At 45.5% G+C, this 20,177-nt stretch overlaps 1 protein-coding gene across 1 annotated transcript in view; it reads left to right on the top strand.

The window, feature by feature from the left end:
• The window catches only part of LOC102570703 (neurexin-3), a 127,378-nt gene that overhangs the window by 68,657 nt on the left and 38,544 nt on the right, over nucleotides 1-20,177 (top strand). Inside the window, exon 3 of the mRNA XM_059721350.1 lies at nucleotides 143-873. Within this exon, the coding sequence (XP_059577333.1) occupies nucleotides 165-873 (709 nt within the window). The 5' untranslated portion in view covers nucleotides 143-164. The remainder of the gene's footprint in view (nucleotides 1-142; nucleotides 874-20,177) is intronic.

Genomic DNA, 20,177 nt, shown 5'->3' on the forward strand with positions numbered 1-20,177 from the left:
AGTCACATCTGCACACACTCTCTCTCTCTCTGTCTGTATCTCCCTCTCTCTGATTTTCTCCTGCTTCTCTGGAATTTACTGGTTATACTGTTGGTTACTGGGATCCTCATCACCAGTGCTGTGGCTTTTATTTTTCTCCCAGGGAAGAGCAAGTTATTGCAACAATGGGCTTCACACTCCACTCTGTCTGCTTCACCCTGAAGGTGAGTTTACTACTGGGATCCTTGCTGGGCCTCTGTCTGGGCCTGGAGTTCATGGGACTCCCAAACCAGTGGGCCCGCTACCTCCGCTGGGATGCCAGTACTAGGAGTGACCTGAGTTTCCAGTTCAAGACCAATGTCTCAGCTGGGCTGCTCCTCTACTTTGATGATGGTGGTGTCTGCGACTTCCTCTGCTTGTCCCTTGTTGATGGGCGCATCCAGCTTCGGTTCAGTGTGGACTGTGCTGAGACCACAGTCATCACAGACAAGCAGGTCAACGACAGCAATTGGCATTTCCTGATGGTCAGCCGCAACCACCTCCGGACGGTGCTAGTGCTGGATGGCGAAGCTAAACCTGGTGAGGTGCGCCCGCAGCGCCAGTATATGAACATTGTCAGTGACCTCTTTATGGGTGGTGTCCCATCAGACATCCGGCCTGCTGCCTTGACTCTTGATGGTGTCCTGAGTGAGCCCCCATTTCAAGGATTTATCCTGGATCTGAAGTACGGCAACTCAGAACCTCAGCTCCTGGGCAGCCATGGGGCTCGGCTGGACATGGAGGGGCTCTGTGCAGAGAACCCTTGTGAGAATGGTGGCACTTGCTTCCTCCTGGACGGTGAGCCTCACTGCGACTGCTCAGCCACTGGATATGTTGGCAAACTCTGCTCTGAAGGTAAGAGGACACCTCCTTCCTTCCCATCAGTTTTTTGCACAATTCCATGAATTGATTTGGCATTTAGAATGACTCTATTAAACCCAGTGTTCCTAGAAGAGATAAGGTGCTCATCCAAACCCTAGCCATTCTTTCTGCCATTGGAAATGGCAAAGATGGGGGGCATTTGTGATGTGAGGTGCCTCTCAGATGGGACGTAACATTCGGAGTGTGGGACAAATTATCAGCTCTAACTTGCTAATGGGGTTAGAGAAAATAAGTTAACGAGTACCTGTGCACTTGAGTTATGCTAGAAGTTGATTAAACACCAGACTCTGATTGGATATCATTTCCTTGTCCAATAAATCCAGTAGGTTCATATGAATGCACTCAAGTCTGACCTACTGATGCCATGGTCTTGCAAAAGTGAGGCAATCCTTGGTATGTCCCACCGCTACTTAGAAGAAGCCCCTTGCTCTGCCTGGATGAAGTTATTCTACTTTGGTTATTCCCAACACCTGGTTCGTATCATTTTGGGCCCACTGGAATAGCCCAAAAGGGATTTGAGGGTGTTACTGGACTTCCCATTTCCTATTCAAAATAGAATCTCAGGTGCCAAACACCTGAAACTCCATGGTGGGATAAATGGCAGGGCATGTTTCTCAGTCTTCTCTTACAATGTCATGGTAACTGGCTTCTACCAGCAGGCCCTGCTGTTCAAGGTCTCCATAGAGACAAGAGACTTGGATGGCCAATGAAAAGAACGTTTCACTGAAGTGACATTCTGAGATGATTCCAACCCAAAATAGGGACTTGAGACATCTTAGATGTAAGCTGGCCAGAAATTCCACTCAACTCTGGGGAGCACCCCTGCCTTTTTCACCCACCTCCAGGAGTTTCTGGATGGTTACGCACCCAGAGCAGGGCATCCTTGCTCATTCTGTACCGAGGATACACAACTCAAACTTTATTAAGGGTCACTTTCAAGATGCCCTTTTTTTTGCAAGAGGTGGAGGGCTAGCACTAGTGGGATCCTCTGTAAGTGGATGTGAACCCCCAGCATGTTTGCTTGCAGGAAACTGGACCTCACATGCAGGTGCAAATTAGCAAATCACTATGCAACGGGGACACAGGACTTGTCACTTTGCTTTTAAAATCCTTTTTCCTGCAATAAAGGGGTCTAATAACGAATTAGGGTGAGCCACTGGGATTGCCCTGGCAGGCCATGGGTTGGAGATCCTTGCTGTATGGAGTTGAAGAGTGGGACTTGTGTAGGATGGGGTGAGAAGCATACATCTGATCTAGGACATGATCCTCAGAGATTCTCAGTATCCCAAACTCCCACTGACTCTCCAGTTGTAAGCTGAAGTGTTCAGTATCATTCAGGACCGGTAATGAGAGAGGATCATTTGCTGAGCTTCAGCCTTAGATGATCTGAGACTGCAGACATTGCTCAATGCAAGTAAGCAGATCTGTAGTATTACTGCTGAATGTGTGGGCCTGTTACTTACAGAGCCAAAACACTTGTCAAAGGGAGCTTTGGGTAATAGAAGACTGCAAGATCCACACTTGAATTTGGCTTCTGAAAGCTAAAGAAAAAAGGCTCTTCCAAGTTCCTGAGCTAATGGATCGAGACTCCACAGGGAACTACTTAAGATATCAACAGCATATGGCTTTCAGCCTGTGTCTTGAAAAATGATATAAGCAAGTAGGGCTCCTGCCCACTTGGGGGCAGTGTTAATAGCTCTGGCCAGGGATTGGATGATGGAACTTCCACATGTCTTTGGAGGGGTGTGTGAAATGCATCTTATGGGGCAAAGGATGCATATGGTACAGGTTTCACAGACTGGACAACATGGTCGGTGCATATAAAATCATGGCTCACCATTGCTGTTGGATTCCTGTAATGATGTCTTAATTTCCAACATGACCTACTCTTTATTCTGAAGAGAGAAATTTTATCCTTGGGAATTTTACATTTCCAAGTCCTTGCTAACCATGGTCTATTTGTTGAGATACGAGATGCTTGTTGTGCAGGAAACTTTCATCTTGGAGCCAACATCAGAAATTGTCTTCACAGTCTCTACCTTATTTTTTCTCTTTTCTTGCTATTTTGCCATGATGCATGTTTTTATTTATTTTAATTTTTTGTAAGTAACCTTGTTCTCTTCTTCCCTTGCCTCTTCTACCCTTCGCTCCATCAGGCAGCAAAGCTGTAATCTAACAACTGCGACATCCATGTCAACCTTGTGTCATATGGTATCATCCTGTCAGCACTGCAGCCTCACTGCAGGCTAAGAGAAAGAGGAGAAAGGGAGAGGCAAAGTTTTAGCAAGCTGAAACAAGCAAACAAAAAGTGGCAAGAAAGCAGAGCAGTGAAACAAGTGAAATCTACAGTCCTATATTTTACCTGGATTTTTTCCCCCAGCACAAAAAGTATTTTAATGGCCTAAACCTGGTAAAACTTCCATCGTTTACACTGGGGCAGGTGTTACAGCCACTCTCTGTAGATTGCTCAGCTCTTAACCCCTTGCTTTTTTTTCCCCTAGAGAGCGAGGGTTTTGTTGCCAGCACTAACATTATCATTCTGGTTTATTTCCTTATCCTGCCCTGGGATCTTTACGGAAGTGTTGTTTAACATGAATAATTTATTCCTGATCTTCCTTGATTTTTTTTAAAGGAGTTGTTTCCTTTTGAATGGACATCAGCAGCTCCTCTTTCATGGATCCTTAATTCATTTATACAATTTGTCGGCCCTTTAATTTGTGTGTGTATTTTCAGTCGGTCATCAGTGGAGTTGGCTCTTTCATTGAGAGCTGATGGGACCCAATCGATAACTTCTGTTTTAATAGCTAAATGCAATATGTACCTTTTTAATAACAAGTTCTCTTGACAGGGTTTAGGCCATTACTCAGCTATTGATTGATACCTGTGTCTGCAGATGGTAAAACCACAACAAACTCATTTATCCTGTGGCCAGAAAAAGAAATAAAAAATAAATACTGAGTGGAACCTGCTGTCCATGAACTGTGATGGAATGAAGCTCCATTTACAGTATTACAAATTATTTTAATGCAAAGTGCAGTTCCAGTTACAGTGAACCTCAGCGCAGGGTGAAACATTCTGTGATAAGGCAGAACTATAAATCTTCTGAAACATATGACCCAATGTTCAGAAAACCATGGGGGCATTCAGTGCCGAGTATGCATGCACAATTATCAAAACCGCAGATGAGTGGCCTATTGGTTTCTTGTGTGTGCAATTTCTGTGGTGCGGTGGGTCAGGTATATGTGCAAATGTGTGCACAATTCTGAAAAGCTGGCCATTCAAAAGAACATGGAAATAGATAAATGGTGTGCTTTGGTTTGCTAAATCTGACAGTCCTCTGGACCGCAAAAGGATGCTCTTCTGAGTAGTTGTTAAACTGTAGATTGTGGGGCAATAGTGGCATCAGCCATGAAGCTGAAGTTAGCTCTCCCCTTTTGCCCTCAAGTAAAGCAGTTCATTCTTTCTGGTATCAGCCTTGCAGTACTGGAATAACACACAGATGTGTTTATACTCCAGAAAGCCCTTTCCTATAGGCATCTCTTTTGTGTTCTAAAAAGGGGGAGACCAAGGCACAGTGTAGCTGCCTAAATTGCCACACTTGTGCACTTGGCCAGTGGTGCCTGCCCAGTCAGGGTCACACTACAGACTCTCGACATATCAAGGTGCAAATGTTCTCCTCTTCCACATCCATGCAGAGAGGATGGACCCCCCTCATTTGCATCAGTCCCAGGGCACCCTCAAATGTATAAGCTGTTATTTGGGTCCCATATGTACTACAGACTTCACCCATATGCCAAGACCTCTTCTGGGCCCTGCAGGGGAAGGGGAAGGTGAGCAAAAGGCGTGCCTGGAGACTGCATCAGCTCACTTAGTGGCTGTGCAACCTTGAAGTCGATGCTATCACCAGCTTCACCAGGCAACACACTGAAGCCTGTGTGCTGCCTGCTGGGGCTGTTTCTAAACGAAGCCTGAATAGGGGCCTGATTGCACCTCTTCCCTTGATTACAGAGCAAGATTTCCCGGTGATGCTGCCTGCTGAATGACAGAGGAGCCTGTCGCTCTGTAATTATTACACTTTTAACTGCAGAGGGAACAGATTTTCTATAGCTTCTCAGCTCCATTTAAAGGGGCAAGGTATTGCAGGGTTTATGTTCTTCTCATGTGCCCCACTGTGGCAGCACAGCCTTCCTGATCTGGCTAGTATGAACGAGAACTGCCTGGCTGTCTCCTGCAGGCACAGCTTGCCCCTGCCAGCCACCCCAAATTTGCAGCACTAAGGGCTGGGTTGGTACATCGCCAGGAGCCTGATGGCTGCACTTAATTTGCATATACATTTACATACATTTGTAATCTAAAACAAATGAACATGACCATAATATTTGCTTCTACTTGCACATTCCTTGATAGATGAATATAAATTGCCAGTTGCGTGAATTCACAAGCAGTAAACAGCTGCAGCGTCTTTGCTTGGTCCTTGCCCAGAAGTGATAGAGGGAAGGTGGGCAGTGCTTGGCTACACTCTGAGCAGCCCAGATCTTTTCTCTCCAGTGCAAAACTCTAATGAATGAAATAGGGTGTCAATCCAAGAGTGTCAAGTAAACATGGAAAGATTAGTCCTATGGAGCTTCTGGAAAACCTAGGTGCCCCCTCAGCCTTTGGGTCAGAGGACAAGGGGCTTAGGAGCAGGAAGAACACAGCTCCTGCTTTTGGTTCTTATGCTCCCTTATTTCTGCCACTCAGTCTCCCTTTTACTACCTCCCCGGGGATTAAGTTCCTTTGGCAAAATTTAAAATAATAATAATAATTTTCCCATCATATTGTAGATTTTTGGTGCTGTGCCAGATGGGCACTTGAGAAATAAGATGTGTTAAGATATATTAATTAACATTTCTAAAGTGCTTGGAAGCTCCAGAGTGCAGTGTAAACACAGTTTATTATTGTGAACAGTACATACTAGTCAGGAGCTGGAGCCTGGGAGTTTCAATTTGGATCCAACCTGTCCCTAAGTTTCTCCTTTAATTTGTTACATTATAATATCCTTTCCCCATGCAAGGCACCACAAGTGAGGCAAGGTGGCCAAATGTAGCCCTAGAATTAGAGTGGTGGTCAGCACAGAACATATTTGTCTGCTTTAATGTGGAAGAACAACAGGAAGACTACAAGCCCCACTGTGCAGAGCTCCACTGATTTAAACAGCCCTGACATGATGCTTACTGTCCTGTTTTATTCCTGGTCCACCCCCATGGACCAGCCCTATGTTACAGGGCTGCAATCCTTTTCTGTTGGCTTGTAAGCTACCTGCAGCCCTTGAGCACTGGGAAAATTATGGACCTTGGTTGGGTAATGTCTGGGTAACTACTGCGCTGAAGCAAAGCATTGATTATCAAATTTGGGTGAATGGCATTAGCTAGAAGTTCCAGCCATTCCACAATGTGGTTCTGCCTCTTGGTGCAGAGGAAATTTGGGAGCTAGGAGATGGTGGACCTGGATTAAAAGGCAGAAAACTAGTTTAGATTAGGATGGAGGGGTTCAGAGACTGGAACAGGTCACAGACAGGAAGGAGATGGGTCTGAGAAATAAGCAGGAAGGCAACAAAGGCTTCAAATGAATTTATCCCTTGATGTGAGCTTTGGTCAAATGCATGTCCAGTAGTAAAAGCTATTTTGATTGTATTTTCCAAACCTGTTCAGGCAGGGGTGGCAATAACCTGGGATGGATTCTCTGTAACCTGCCTGACCTATAGTCCCCAGAATGGCTCTTGGCTATTTTAACATAGGCTGAATAGAATCCAAGAGAACTCAGTCTATAAGATGTCCAGACAGCTTGCACCCCCAGCAGCCTGCCAGTAGATTGCTTTCTCATACCCTATCCCAGGGACTACAGGTACTGAGGCTCTGGGCCAAGCTGGGTCCTTTTGGCATGTCCACACTAAAGTAACTAGTAATAATGGTCAAAGAAGTATGGGAAACCAGGAGATTCTGTTTCCTACTAAATTGTGAGGAGGGAAGGAGGAGCCATTTTTGGGGGAAAAAATGCATTTCTTATGTGTATTTGTTTTTTTTAAGAAGCTGGCCCAAAGTCACTGTCACACCCCCTATGTGCTGGGCAGCTCTCTTTGGATTCATGTGAATTGTATGAGGAGCTGTGAATAAAGCCTTGAGCCACATGCTGTACAACGTAACCCTTTGCTTAATCCTTACCCAAAGATCCCTGTGTCCTAACTGTACTGCAGGGGGTTGTGGTTTTAAAGTCCTGGTCAGCAATATGGAAAGAGACCTTCCCAGGATTTTCTGGGGAGCACTGGAAATCTATACTCTATGATGAATGGAGTGGTAAAGCTGAAGGCTCACAAGGGAGTGGAAATGAAGGAGGAGCACATATATCCAGTGAACTGATGCCGACGAGAGAAGATGGCTACCTGCACCTCATCTCTGGGCTCTGACAGCTCCCTGGCCAGGGAGAAGGTGGTAATGCATACAATGACATGTTACAATGGCCACTGTCTGGGCCAATCTGTTGATTCTGTTCTTCCTCTTCTTCTTTTGCACTGTCCATTCTTTTGGTTTCAATCAATAACAAAGTTTCTTTCTCCACCTCTGGAAAATAAATGAGTTTGTTGCTGTTCAGTGACAGCAATATTAATCTGGGGTGTATGTTTGTTTCTCTCCCACAGTCCTTCATTGCAGACGTTCACTCCTATGCTAGGACCACTTTCATAGATGGAGCCTGGGAGAATGGGTGCAAGAGGGAGAGGTGGATTGGGACAACATGTTTTGGGTGTGGGTGTAAGACAAAAGGGTTACAGGTGGGAGAAGGGGAGCTTGTAACATTATGAGAAGAGCTGTTTTTGTTTCATGTTATGACCCTCCCCTCTGCCTTACACAGACACCTCTCAGCATTAACTAGCAGACCGCATGCTGGCTATGGTCCATGCTGTGGCAAGCAGGACAAAGACAGAAAGCACAGTGTCAACTTAGGGCATTTGGAGCTAATCAACAGGTAGCTGATAATGTCCCTCCATTCCTTCCTTGGAAAAAGTTATTTAAGAAGAGCTTGAATTAATGAGAGCAGCTTTTGTTTTCTTAATGGGCTGATAAACACCGAGTTAGGGGTGATAAACAGTGTGTTATCAACTCTCTGCTGGGAGGCGATGGGGGGAGGCTCCCTAATCAGAGCAACCTGTGGGGGCCTGACCATTTCCCCTCAGCTCAGCACTGTGCAAGGGAAGGGAGGGCTGCTGTAGTGCCCTCCAACTTCTAACCTGAGCCACTGCAGGGATGTGCCTGCATTTCTGGAATGAAAAGGGAATGTCTATCCACCTCCAAAGTGGTTCAAGCATTGCAGGTTACACTAACCTGAAAAGATTGGATCAGTTCAGGCTCATGCATTTTGATTGCCTGTCCCTAGCCAAAATGTTTCCAGATCACTTTCTTTGTTGTGGTCCAAATGATTGCAGGAAGGGCGGTGCTATAGCAAGGACGGTCCATCTTGGTCAAGGGCGTCAAAAATACCACCCATGAGTTGGATCTCACCTACAGAGCTATGTTATCCAGCCTGTAGGGCTCTGGGAGGGGCCAGGAATTTCCAGGGTGATGGGGGGGCACGCGAACAAAAACCAGAGTATGCAGTCAGTCCTATTGGAGCTGTGTTTCAGCAATGATGAGGTGAGAAGCAATGACTGCATGAATCCTGATGGCTCCCTTCCAACACATGCCCTGCTGCCAGAGGTGGGCCCAGATCTACCCCAGGGGGAGCCAAGTGGGTTTGATACCCCTGCTTTAAGTAGTTTCACATGGAGAATTGCAAAGCTGATTTCTGAAGAGAAAGTGAAGTTGGCCTTGTAGTATTTCTCTTTCTGTTAGTTCCTAAAAAGGTCCCCCTCTTGCAGTTCACCTTTAGCATGAAGTATTAAGATTTAGTATATGTTATTTGTTGATCACTCATAGTGTGCTTTATGGCTATGCAGGAGAAATACCCTGTTATCAAGGATCTTACAGTCTGAGGGCCTGAATCCTTCTTGCTTTGCTCAAGGGAATAGATGGGGAAGTTGTATGGCTGCATAAAATGAGCAGGATATGGCTTCATGTACTTGACAGTCCTTTATAGGAATGGAAGAAGCAGTTCATTTGTGGCTGTAGAAATTTGAACTGGAGGTTAAAAACTGGCTTCAATCTGTAGTTGCTGTTGGCAGGCCCCAGACCTTGCTGGGCTGCTACATATATTCAGAAACATTTTTTAGACTCTAGTCTCCTGGGTGGGTTTTTATTTCTTCTCAGTTTGTTGCCTCTGTACTTGAGAAAAATGACACTGTGTAAATTTTACAAACCTCCAATGTGTCTCCACAGACCTGTGCTTGCCTTTTCAGTCTGTCCTACACCTCCTACCCTTCCAGCTTGGCTTTTGGGCCTCAGGTTTCTCTCAGTGCCTTTCACATCAAGTATTGCAAATTAAACCCTTGGGTTTTTGGGATCTTGGGTGAAAGGCCGGTATTTGGAAGAAGCAGTGGCTAGTGAAAGGAAGACTGATATCAGCGATCTGTGAATTTCATAGCTCACTGGTATTTACAGCTCAATTCAATAAGCTCCTTTCTGGATGTGTTTGAAAACATATTGCTTATATTCCCTGAAGAAGCTAAAAATGGAGAGAAAGTATATAGCTTATTTACTTAATAAATTGCTTAAAAAATACAGGTCTTGTGAAGAGGAAAGAAGATAAACTGAAGAGATGAAGTCCAGGAGAAAAAAAACTCTGGACAGCAGCCAGAGTTTCACTGCTTTCTGCTTCTCTATCAACCTTTCCCCTTTCATAAATGGGCTTCTGCTTGTGAGGGCCTCAGAGTAACTTTAATGCTTAGGAAATTGGGTAAATAGAAGCAGGAGATCAAGTGAATCCTATGAGGCTTTTGATCTAGCTGGGGAACCCGCCTGAGTTAACTGCACGGAAGGTGGATTGCTGTGTACATTACTTTGGCTATTTAAAAAAAGAAACACTGATCTATAAGGAAAACAAAAAATATAGGTTTGATGTATCGTGTAGCTGGATATATACAGTGGAGCTATAGGATATATACTGTGGAACTGTAGTCTTGCCAGATCCAACAGTTAAACTACATGCAGTCAAAAATGTGACTTTAGGTCTTGAAGATGAACACAAACTAGATTTTAACTAGGTGGCTCAAGTACTGCTAGTCATGTACACCTGGTGCATGGAACATGGACTAAGCATTTATGCAGTTTCTCAGGGGTGTTTGGTTGTCCATACTGAGCTCCATGCTCCTCTGGTTATGAAGTTATGCCTGGTATGTAGGCATATTTATGGTCTGGAATTAGATGGAAGACCTCCAAGGAAAACAGGGTGCTGAAAGACGCGATTAGGGTGATGCTATAGCTGGTGCTATTTTCTTCAGCTTTCCTAGTAGTGTTGGCATTCAGAGTCTGTTGTATGAAGTGGTTTGGACTCACTTGAGTTGAAAGAATCTATAGAAATAAGACATATTGGATTTTATTATATTGTTCTTATTTGCGCTCTGTAACATTTGCTAGAATTGCATGCCTTACATTCATGCATATTTGTAGGCATATTTTCCGTGACTGTACCATCTGGTAGACTGCTCAGGTGAGAGAGGTATGAAGCAATGCGCTTATCAGCTAAGATGCATGGAATTAAAGTTGGCTGGAAATTTTCCATCAACATGTTTTCTTGAAGAGAAACACTGCTTTTTCTGGAATCAGAATGTTTAGAAGAATGTGTTGGTTTAAGTAGAGGCTCCCATGAGAGGAAAAATTTGAAATGAAAGAATTAATACTTTGGATTGGAATGCACACATTGTATAAGAAAGGGTTAACAAAAGCACACTGACTTGGCAGCTCTGTCTTGCTATACCATACAATGGATGTTAGGCCTGGAGGATGGAGGCAAATGGAGAGAATCTAGCTCAGTTAGGGTATGACCATGCAGGGGAAGGGCAGTAGATTTCTAGATCTCAAGTAGTGAGAAAAGCCTGGCCTGGAGCTACAGAGCTGAGTCAGACTGCTTCCCATCAGAAACTCCCTGAAGTTGGCCTGAAGCTAGTTTATCATTTGAGTTCATTTGCAGTGCCTGGTTTGTAGGTGCTGAGAGAGGTTGTTTCCTTTCAAGTAAACTAGTCTGAAGCAGGGAGCCTAGGTGAGCCTTAATGAAAGGAGACACCTAGACCTTGGGTAGGTATAGGAGCCAGGTCAAATGAAGGACTGGGACAATGGATCATCTTTTGGGGTTCATTATATTTGTTCTGGAGCTTTGGTAGCCCTGAGGGGGTGAGACCTTGGTGTGACTTACCCAGGGGGCTAAGAGACCCCAGCACCAGGCCAGGTCAGGGGTGGCTGCTAACCCCTGACAACTAAGGCAGGCAAGGAACACCACAAGTCACAAGGAGGCTCTTAGGATGCCAACCACTGCTGCAATTTTATTATTTTTAATTTTATTTTTAAAATAATTACCTTGTAAAAGCCTCTACATGAACACTTAGTGGCATATACGTGTTGTACATATATGTGAAGGAGAAGGAAGAGAATTAATTCTTTTAATATAACCTATCTATTAACACACTTACTGTGTCTGGAACACTCTTCTGTGACTACCTTCCTTCTGCCAGAGCGATGATGGAATGCTCCTTTGTCTCGTGGAATGAGTCCTTGTTCAGTGATACGTAAATGTGGAATATTGAGGCCCAGAAGAAATGAATGAGCTGGAAGTGTAGAATGGAATTAATGGAGAAAGGTAACTATCTGTATTAGTCTGAAGTCAAGCAAAGGCAGGGTAGTTTTGTGCCTTTATAGACTAACTAAATCAGAGTTGTATATCATAAGCTTTTTTAAGTAGAGGGCTTACTTCATCAGATGCTGTGCTTATGAAAGCTTATGTTATGCATCTCTGATTTAGTATGTCTGTAAGGTGCAAATCTACCCTGTCGTCTTGATAAAATTAATAGAAATTTCTAGAATGAGTCTGCCTTCTGGAACCTGGGGTAAATAGCTCAAGAGTCTTTTCTTCTTTTGGACTTACACTGCTTTATCACTCAGCTGTCCTGCCTTGTGATTTTATTTCCATGGATAGCAGTGACCCTATCTGGGGAGGTGGAAAGGTGAGATGGTCCAACTGTTTGTATGATATTCACTTAGTCAGTCGTTGTACCTGGGTAGAAGAAGACCACTGTCAGATAGTTCCCTGCCTCTTGGTAGATCTTTGATATGTCTCTGATGTTGCAGTAATACTTAAAACTATCTAGTTACAGACCATATGCACTGCAGAATAACCACAGAAGCCTGAGAAGTTTGGATTGTATGTTAGCAGTTGACATTTGTTTTTTCAGTATATTCTCAATCAGCTCATACTATAGTTGGACAGAAGAAAGGCCTATGTGGGCATGTGTGGGGAGGGATTTAGCAATTATCTTTCTGGATAGGGACTGTTCTGTGAAACTCAGTTTATCCAGGTTGAGAATTTAGACTGAATGAACAAGGGTCTTTTTATTAAAATCATTTTAGAGCTCCGGTAGTCTGGCATGACAGCCACTCTTGAACCTTGGTTCCCCATCACTACAGCAGCCACTGAGGAGTTTTCAGAGTACCCTGAGGCGTAGTTGAAGGTAACTACCCCACAGCTCTAAATAACAGCTCCTCTGTCTCCTGAGAACAATTGGCTGTGATTTCAGACCTCCTTTGTCAGTGGCGTTTAATTATAGCCATGCTACACTCACAGTTGAGGTCACTCTTCTATTGTATGTCTATTTAATGCTCCCTTCTGGCTTTAAAACTCTGTGAATCTATATGCCACTATTTTTGGACATTGTCTCTAATGTTAATCTTTTTGGCTGGAATTCCTTACACTTCTTTTTGGTTATTGACCTGAATTTGGACCTTCACTTGATGAAGGTCCAAATAAAATCAGTTGTGCTGTTTTTGAAGTGTCAGTGGGATGATGAGGTGAGAAGGAAGGGAATGCATGTTTCACCCCTTCTCATTTCCAACCCCACTCTTGCCATGTTTATTGTCCTTGGTGAGCCCTGGCTGGTGTGCTGTGCTTGAGTGGGTGAAGTATTTTAACAACTAAAGGTGGTGTAGCACTGTGCACTATATGTTTGTCATTTTCATATTAACTTTTAATGTGGATTTTGATGTTCATGAATTGTCCTTGATTGACTCTGGAGATGGTAATCCACTCTGTTTCCTCAGACTCGCTGCTGCTATGAGCACAAGCTTTTCTTCTTCCCCACCCATATGGGCCTTTTGCATCTACCTCACTCAAAATGAGTAAATGGTGGCAGCAAATAGCCCTTAGTGAAGTAAACATATGTTGTAAAATCTAGATAGAGCCCAATCTAAAAGTCACTCCAAATATGTGGGTAATAATATATATGCATGTCTATTGTATAACTAAAACAAATGAACATTCAAATAACTCTCCAAAGGGCCTGGTTGAAGATTTGATTAAATATATCATAATTACATTAAAGTAAACTTGGTAGGCCAAACGCTGCTGTCTGCATTCAGGCAAAACTTTCTCTGATGTCAGCTAGAAGTCTGTCTAAGACAGGGGTGGGCAATTATTTTGGCTGGAGAGCCACTTAATGAGTTTTGGTGAGCTGTTGAGTGCTACAAGGGTAGACTCTAGAGGTGAATAATATTAGAGCTTCTGAGTTACTTTTGAAAATTTTATTTCAAGCTCCATTTTGAAAAGTGACTGAGCCATTATGGGGTTGAAGTCTCATTGAAAGATGGTGGGACTAGGTGCTTGGTTCCTTAGGTGCTTCTGGCTAATTAATCCTTACAAAACAGTTATTCCAATGGCATTTACTGTGAGGCATGGACTAGAAAGTATATCCCTAGTGTGAGATCCTTATATTCCTGTGTGAGATCTTTCACCTGGCTATCTCTATTTGGAATTCTAATATTATAAAAGCCTAAGTCTCTCTGTCCGTCCGTAACACTTTAGTTACACTCTGATTGGCTGACAAACAGCCAATCAGAGTACGAACAAGGGTTTGAACAGGAGCTGGCTGCAGTGGAGTGCTGCCACGATGGTGGGGACACAGGGGGTGGGGTGGGGGAGCAAGGCCAGCTGCACCCTGGAGGTGGGGGCAACGGAGCAGAGTGCTGGCCTTGCCCCCCCTGCCCTGCTCCCTGCAGGTGGCAACAATGGAGCGGAGGGGGGAGCGGGCCTTACTCCTTGCAGGTGGCGGTGGCGGTGGTACGCCGGGGGAGTGGGCTCGGGACACCGCAGGGGGGGCAAGGCCACCGGCTGTGGCCTCGGCCTGTCCCTCTCCCCTTCTGTCGTCACCACCTGCAGGGCCTGATGTAGGACGACACGGTGGCAGTGGGGGGACGAGTGGGTCTGACACGGGTTGAGGAAATAGTGGGCATGCCGCAGTGGTGGCAGCAGTGGTGGGGGGAGGGAAGGGGAGGAGTGGGCCTGGGCCTGATGTTGCGGGGAGGAGGACCAAGCCCGAGCCAGGGGAGAAGCCAGCCTGCCATGGTGGTGGAGGGGGAGCGGGGTGGTCCAACCCAATGCAGCAGTGGCTGGGGGAGGGGAGGAGCGAGCCTCCTCTCCCCCTCGGGCTCAGGCCTGGGCCCACTACTTCCCTACCTCTCCCTCCCCCCCATTGGCTCCAAGCCCGCTCCTCCCGTTTCCCCACCGGGTCGGCCTGGGCCAGCTTGCCCCCACCCTTGGGCCTGGGCCCACTCCTCCCCTCCCCCCACTGCTGTGGGCCCGGGCCCCAAGCAGCAGGAGGTAAAGGGGGAGCGGGCCTGGACGGGGGAGGGGCCCAGAGCTCAATCCCTACATGCTCCCCACCTCCATCATTCCTGACGGGCAATTGGCTAGTCATTTTAATAATATCCTAGTGCAGTAAACAAACTGTGATTTAGATCCTGCTTTTTAAAAAACTTTAAAAGAAATATAATAGTGAAAAACTATCTTAATGTAATGTTGAGGTTGAGATTCCAGAATTAAATATGGTACCTGCTACAATCAAAATGCTACATTGTGTCAGCTCATCTGTGCCTGAGGCTTTCTACACTTAACAAGTGCAAGATAATGGAATAAGAAAGCTAAAGTTCTGTCAGGTTAATGGCAAATTGTATGTGCATGTGAGACATTTCTTCTGAGTATTTCTAAGTACTTCCCAAATCAGCCAGGTTTCCCATCACTCCATCACACCGTGAGATTCATGTTGTCCCCATTTTACAGATAGAGAAACTGAGACACAGAGAGGGTAAGTGAGTTATTCAGGGCACAGGACCAGAAGCTGTTAAGTATGGGATTAAATCACAGAAACCCTATTTTCTAATCCTGTGCATTTAGCAGATATATATTCCAACCTTGCCTGAGGATACTAGAAAGGCAGCAGGAAATTGTGGATTTACACTGGATATAAAGCTAAACAGTACGTTTCAAGCTACTAAGGATGCCTGTAACATTTAAAAGGGACTGAGGAAAACAACCCATTTTATTTTTTCCTTCATTATGGAATTGTCTTTGTTCAAGAACTTCTGGCTCATGTACCTATTGTCCCAATAAACCCATGGCCTGAAGCCACTTTTGGCCAGGCGGATGGCTCCCTAGGTACTGCCAATATGTTGTAGTCTCTAGATCAGTGGTTTTTAGCCTTTTTAGACTCAGGGCACCCCTTGTTAGGCTCAACACATCCCTTGAAAAATGCCAGCTCTTAGCTTTCACTCTTTTTTTTCTTTTTGCTACATAGTAATTCTTCTGTTGCAAAAAACTCAGAAAGACACAATAGGTCAGAATGTATTTGATACCAAGGATTCTTATTTGAAATCTCTGGATTTATTTTGTGAATCATGTGTAGGTGTTTCTGCACCTAACAGTGGTAATATTACTTGGCATCCCAGGTTACCATGGCATCCTGGTTGAGAATCACTGCTCTAACGTGTATGGTGGGTTCACTTATTTGGTCTGTGTGAGAAAATTATCAGCAAGAAAAAAAAGATTCCTAACTGGAACTTCCTGCTATTTTCCCATCCCTAGTTTATACCTTCCCCGCACCATTTCACAACAGGAAGGAGAAAATCCAGTTGCTTGAATGATTCTGCTATAAATTTTCATATTTGCACTAAAAATAGCAAACTGAAAAATTAATTCCATGCATTTGAATGCTTTACTGAGCATTCCCTCAGGATGGAATTTAATAACCCAGTCTCTCCCTTAGCACTGAGAGTAAGTCATCAGGGGTCTTGCTGCTTTCCCCTACCTGCATGTCTACATTGGCTCAGGGTTCCCTTAATATCAACATCCCTTCCTACTTAGGATTTGTTTTTAGTGTATACAAGTCTTACTGGAGAAGTAGCTTCAGGCCTGTGCATCTCAAATGAACCATTAAAGGCAGGACCTTGTCATGTTGGGCCCCAGCTAAGTTTTGATTTGACTATGTATAAGGCTGGTTATATACAAAGGTGACAAAAGAGCTTTTAACTCTTATAAGTGCTGCCTCTCAGAGGGCCCATTCAGGTGATTCTGCAGGCCAGTGAAAACTGGGAAAGGAAAGAACAGAACTGGGATAGCAGGTGGTACTCTGGGTTAAGACTGGAAGGTCTGTGCAAGGGGCCTGGGACTGTGGCAGAAGGAAGTACTGCTAGTCAGGGTCTGAGTACATTGGTAGAGCTGTTTGATGTCTTAACACTTTGATAAATAGTAGGAGCATGGCCCCTTGAAAAATATTACTTTCTGTAAATGTTTCTGTAGGCCCTTCACAGTTGTACAAACAGTCAAGTTGCACCTAAGTCCTTGTGATGTGACTCTGCTCTAGAATTTAAATACGGTGAGCAGATATTGTAGCTGCTTAGAAGCGACCCTTTCCTCAGTCTAACTGTTCTATCCTTGCAGGACCCTGGCCCTGTAAAAGTAAGAAACAAAGGAGGGTGTTCTTATGGTTGTGCTGCTCCTTCTTTCCTCCTGACCCTGGCCCTAATGTGGTAGGAAGGGGAGGTGGAGCAGGATGACAGATGATGTGACGAGAAAGCAGAACTGTCAAAACAATCTCGGCTGGCAGAAGGAAGAGCCTCCTGCTTCTGACTGCCAAGGCTGGCGTTCGCGTGCCGGCATTGGGAAGTGAAGCAGTCTCTCAGAGCCAGAGCTTCAGGAACCAGAAGTGAGGAGGGGTTGAAGGGAAGGGGATAGATTTATCAAGTAAAATACAAAAATAGGGGAGGGAGGACTTGTCTTCTGAACACCGCGTGTCATCTTGTAGTATACTAATTGGCTGGCTAGTAACGCACCTGCTCAGAAGGCAGCTGTAACCTCAGCTAATTGAAATATCAGGAATTAGTTAAAGGGGCACCTACTGGCATAAATGTCTGATCCCTCCTTCCTTTAGTCTTTGAATCTTTTGCTGGAACTGGTCATTAAACAATAAGGAGGCTCTCCTCACATGCAGCCTTCTTCATATGTCTCAGCAAAATGCTTAGAAATAAAGGCAATTCACCATCAATGCAGGTGTTTCTCTTCTCCTGCCATCAACTCCTTTCCTCCCCTCTACTCTTAGAATTGGTCTTGAGGACTGAAGTCTTCAAATTGTTCTTTGAATGTGTGTCAGGGTGGGTCCACTATAGGTTCACATGCACCCGTGCATGCAATGTCAGAAGTTTATTTGAATATCAGTGCCCATTGGGATTGCGCATATACCTTGTACCTTTTGGTGCACTCATTAAAGGGCCACAGAGCAGGAGGTTGTGATCTTCCCCTACTCCCTTCTTACTGTCTAGAGCAGGGCTGTTCAACAGGTGCCCTGTGGGCCAGCAGCAGCCCATGAGTGGTTATATTGCAGCTTCCACGCTCCCACCCAGCCACTCTTTCCCCATTGCTCTGGTGCAGTGGGACACAGCCTGCAGTACTGGGTTCAGTAACATGATTGAGAGGGGAAAAATGGGGTCAGCATCCCTGGACACTGCCCTTGTGGAGGGGCACACAAATAGGGGTGACCACAGTGGCAATTGATTGCATGGTTGTGATCAGCACTATGGTAGCCAGCACTTCCCCAAGTGATGTGCATCTGCCTCAGGTGCAGAGCTACACTTCCATGCCTCTGTATGGGAGAACCCGTATCATGGGGTGGCTGAGAGTAGCAATGCAGCTGGGGATCCCACAACTGGGGAGCATAGGGTGAAGTGAGTTGCCTAGGCATGTGGTACAGTGCGGGGTTGGGTGGGGGGGCACCAGGGTGTGCAGTACAGCAGGGGGGAGAGGGAGGCATGCACAATGCAGTGGGACAGGTGCTGATCACATGGTGTGATGGGGGTGGGGGGATATGATTCCTGCTAGTGCAGTTCACAGGGTGTGCAGCCCCCAGCTACTTAGAAGTTGGACAGCCCTGGTCTAGGGCTGTGAGTTGGAAACTGGCATGGTCTGATCCACTTGTTCTTAGCTCAGGCTAAACCTGTCCAGTCTTCCAAAAAGTCTTCAGAACTACTTCTGAGCTGCTCTTCCAGTTGCTTTGAACTGAACTGAACTCAACCAGAGTTAGACTTCAGTTCAGTTGATCTGTCTGAGCTGAGCTGTACCAGACATACTGTCTGTACAGGGGCCTTCACATGGTGGATTCAGAACCTGTAGGCTCTGAAGCTTGTCCATACTATGTTGGTTTAATCTGCCTGAAAGATGGACAAAGCAGGTGTCTCTTCTGTTTGTGGGAATTTTACGTCTTGAGCAGACACTTTATCTGCTTATCATTTTCTACAAGAATGTGTAAGTTGCCAGATGCAGGAATACAGCTCCAGCTGCTGGAATGGCAAATGAGGATCTTGTCAGACTCTGAAGAGATGAACCCTGGAGTTCTGCTGGGAGACATGCAAGTTTCATCCAAGGCCTCTTCTAGTAGACAAAGACCACCTAACGCCAGCCTAGAGAAGATGAAACTGAGAGAAGACAGCATGGCCAAAGTACTGGTACTGACAACTGGCACCAAAACCATCTTCATCATCATTTGGGGCTATGTCACTGTTGTGGAAGTCCAGCACATGAGAGAGTGGTCCAAAACTCTAGGTGGATCTTAATATTTTCCTATAAGGGACAATACTTTGAAGCCTCTTGCGATAAATCAACCAAGCCCTGTGTGGTGTTAAGGGTTGGGGAGAAGGAGCTTTTTATAATGCACTTTTTATAATAGCACTGATTCTAGCTTTATTGATGTATCCAGCATTGTAATCAGTCACAGTGGAGGACAAGCCCAAAGGAGAACTAAGGTTGTCATTGGTGCTAAGACAGGTACAGACTTTGGCATTGGAAGTGCAGTATTCTTTAGTGTTAGCTCTGGAGGAGATCTATTCCTCCCCTCCATAGGCGATGCGCAGGAGGGAATGGGAGGAGGGGAACATGCCCCCCTGAGAGCACTGATGCCTCCCCTAAGAGCGAGCACTTTGGCTAGTAGGGGGTCACAAAGAGTGCTCGTGCCCCCCTGAAATTGGCTCCGCTGGCGGGACGTCAGGGGTGGAAGTGCTGGCGGTGGAAGTCCTGGCACTTCTGCCAGGGAGATGGCTCCCTAGGTTCTGGCTGTTGGGGATTCCCCCCCCCCGCATTGCTGTGATTGGCTGCCGGGAACCCCTCCCCCCAGTCGTGTTCCACTAGTGCCCCCCCAGACTCGGGAGGCATCATTCGCCCATGCTTCCCTTTATCTGCAGCATATATTTTCTCCTCTTCACTCCTTTGATGTCAGTGATTAAAGCTGTGGAGAGAACTGCTGTCCTACTATACAGGCCTCAGTCACTACCAGCTCATAAGGAATGACACTGGACTTGCAAGTGCTAATAAACTAGTCATATTTTTAGCTCTACTGGGAGTCCAGAGGCTTAACCCAGCATTTGAGAAGCTGGTCCCACTGCTTCTGAGACAGGAAAAGGTAATTCTCTCCATCACCATCCCCATGTAGATCACCAGGCTAGGGACAGAAGTTACACATAAACCAGTTTAACTGATCAGAAACTGGTTTAAACCTGTAACAGAACAGAAGCTCAGTACACATAAACCAGTTTCAAAATGGCTGAAAGTGGTTTAAAATAAATCTGGTTGAATGTAGTATCAGACTTAACTGATTTAGGTCAAACCAGTTTATGAAACTTCTGTCCCAGACCCCTTCCCTGTTCAGGTTAAATCAGAGCTTCCCAGTATCTCAGTATTTTGCAGTCCTGGGTTGGGCTGTGCTGTCTGCTCCAGAGAGCAGGGCTAGTCCTGCCCCTCTGCTCCCTAGCTGGAGCAGTGAGGGCTGGTTCACTAGCCCCGGCAGGCAA

The sequence above is a fragment of the Alligator mississippiensis genome, chromosome 2 (assembly GCF_030867095.1).
Source record: "Alligator mississippiensis isolate rAllMis1 chromosome 2, rAllMis1, whole genome shotgun sequence".
NCBI lineage: Eukaryota > Metazoa > Chordata > Crocodylia > Alligatoridae > Alligator > Alligator mississippiensis.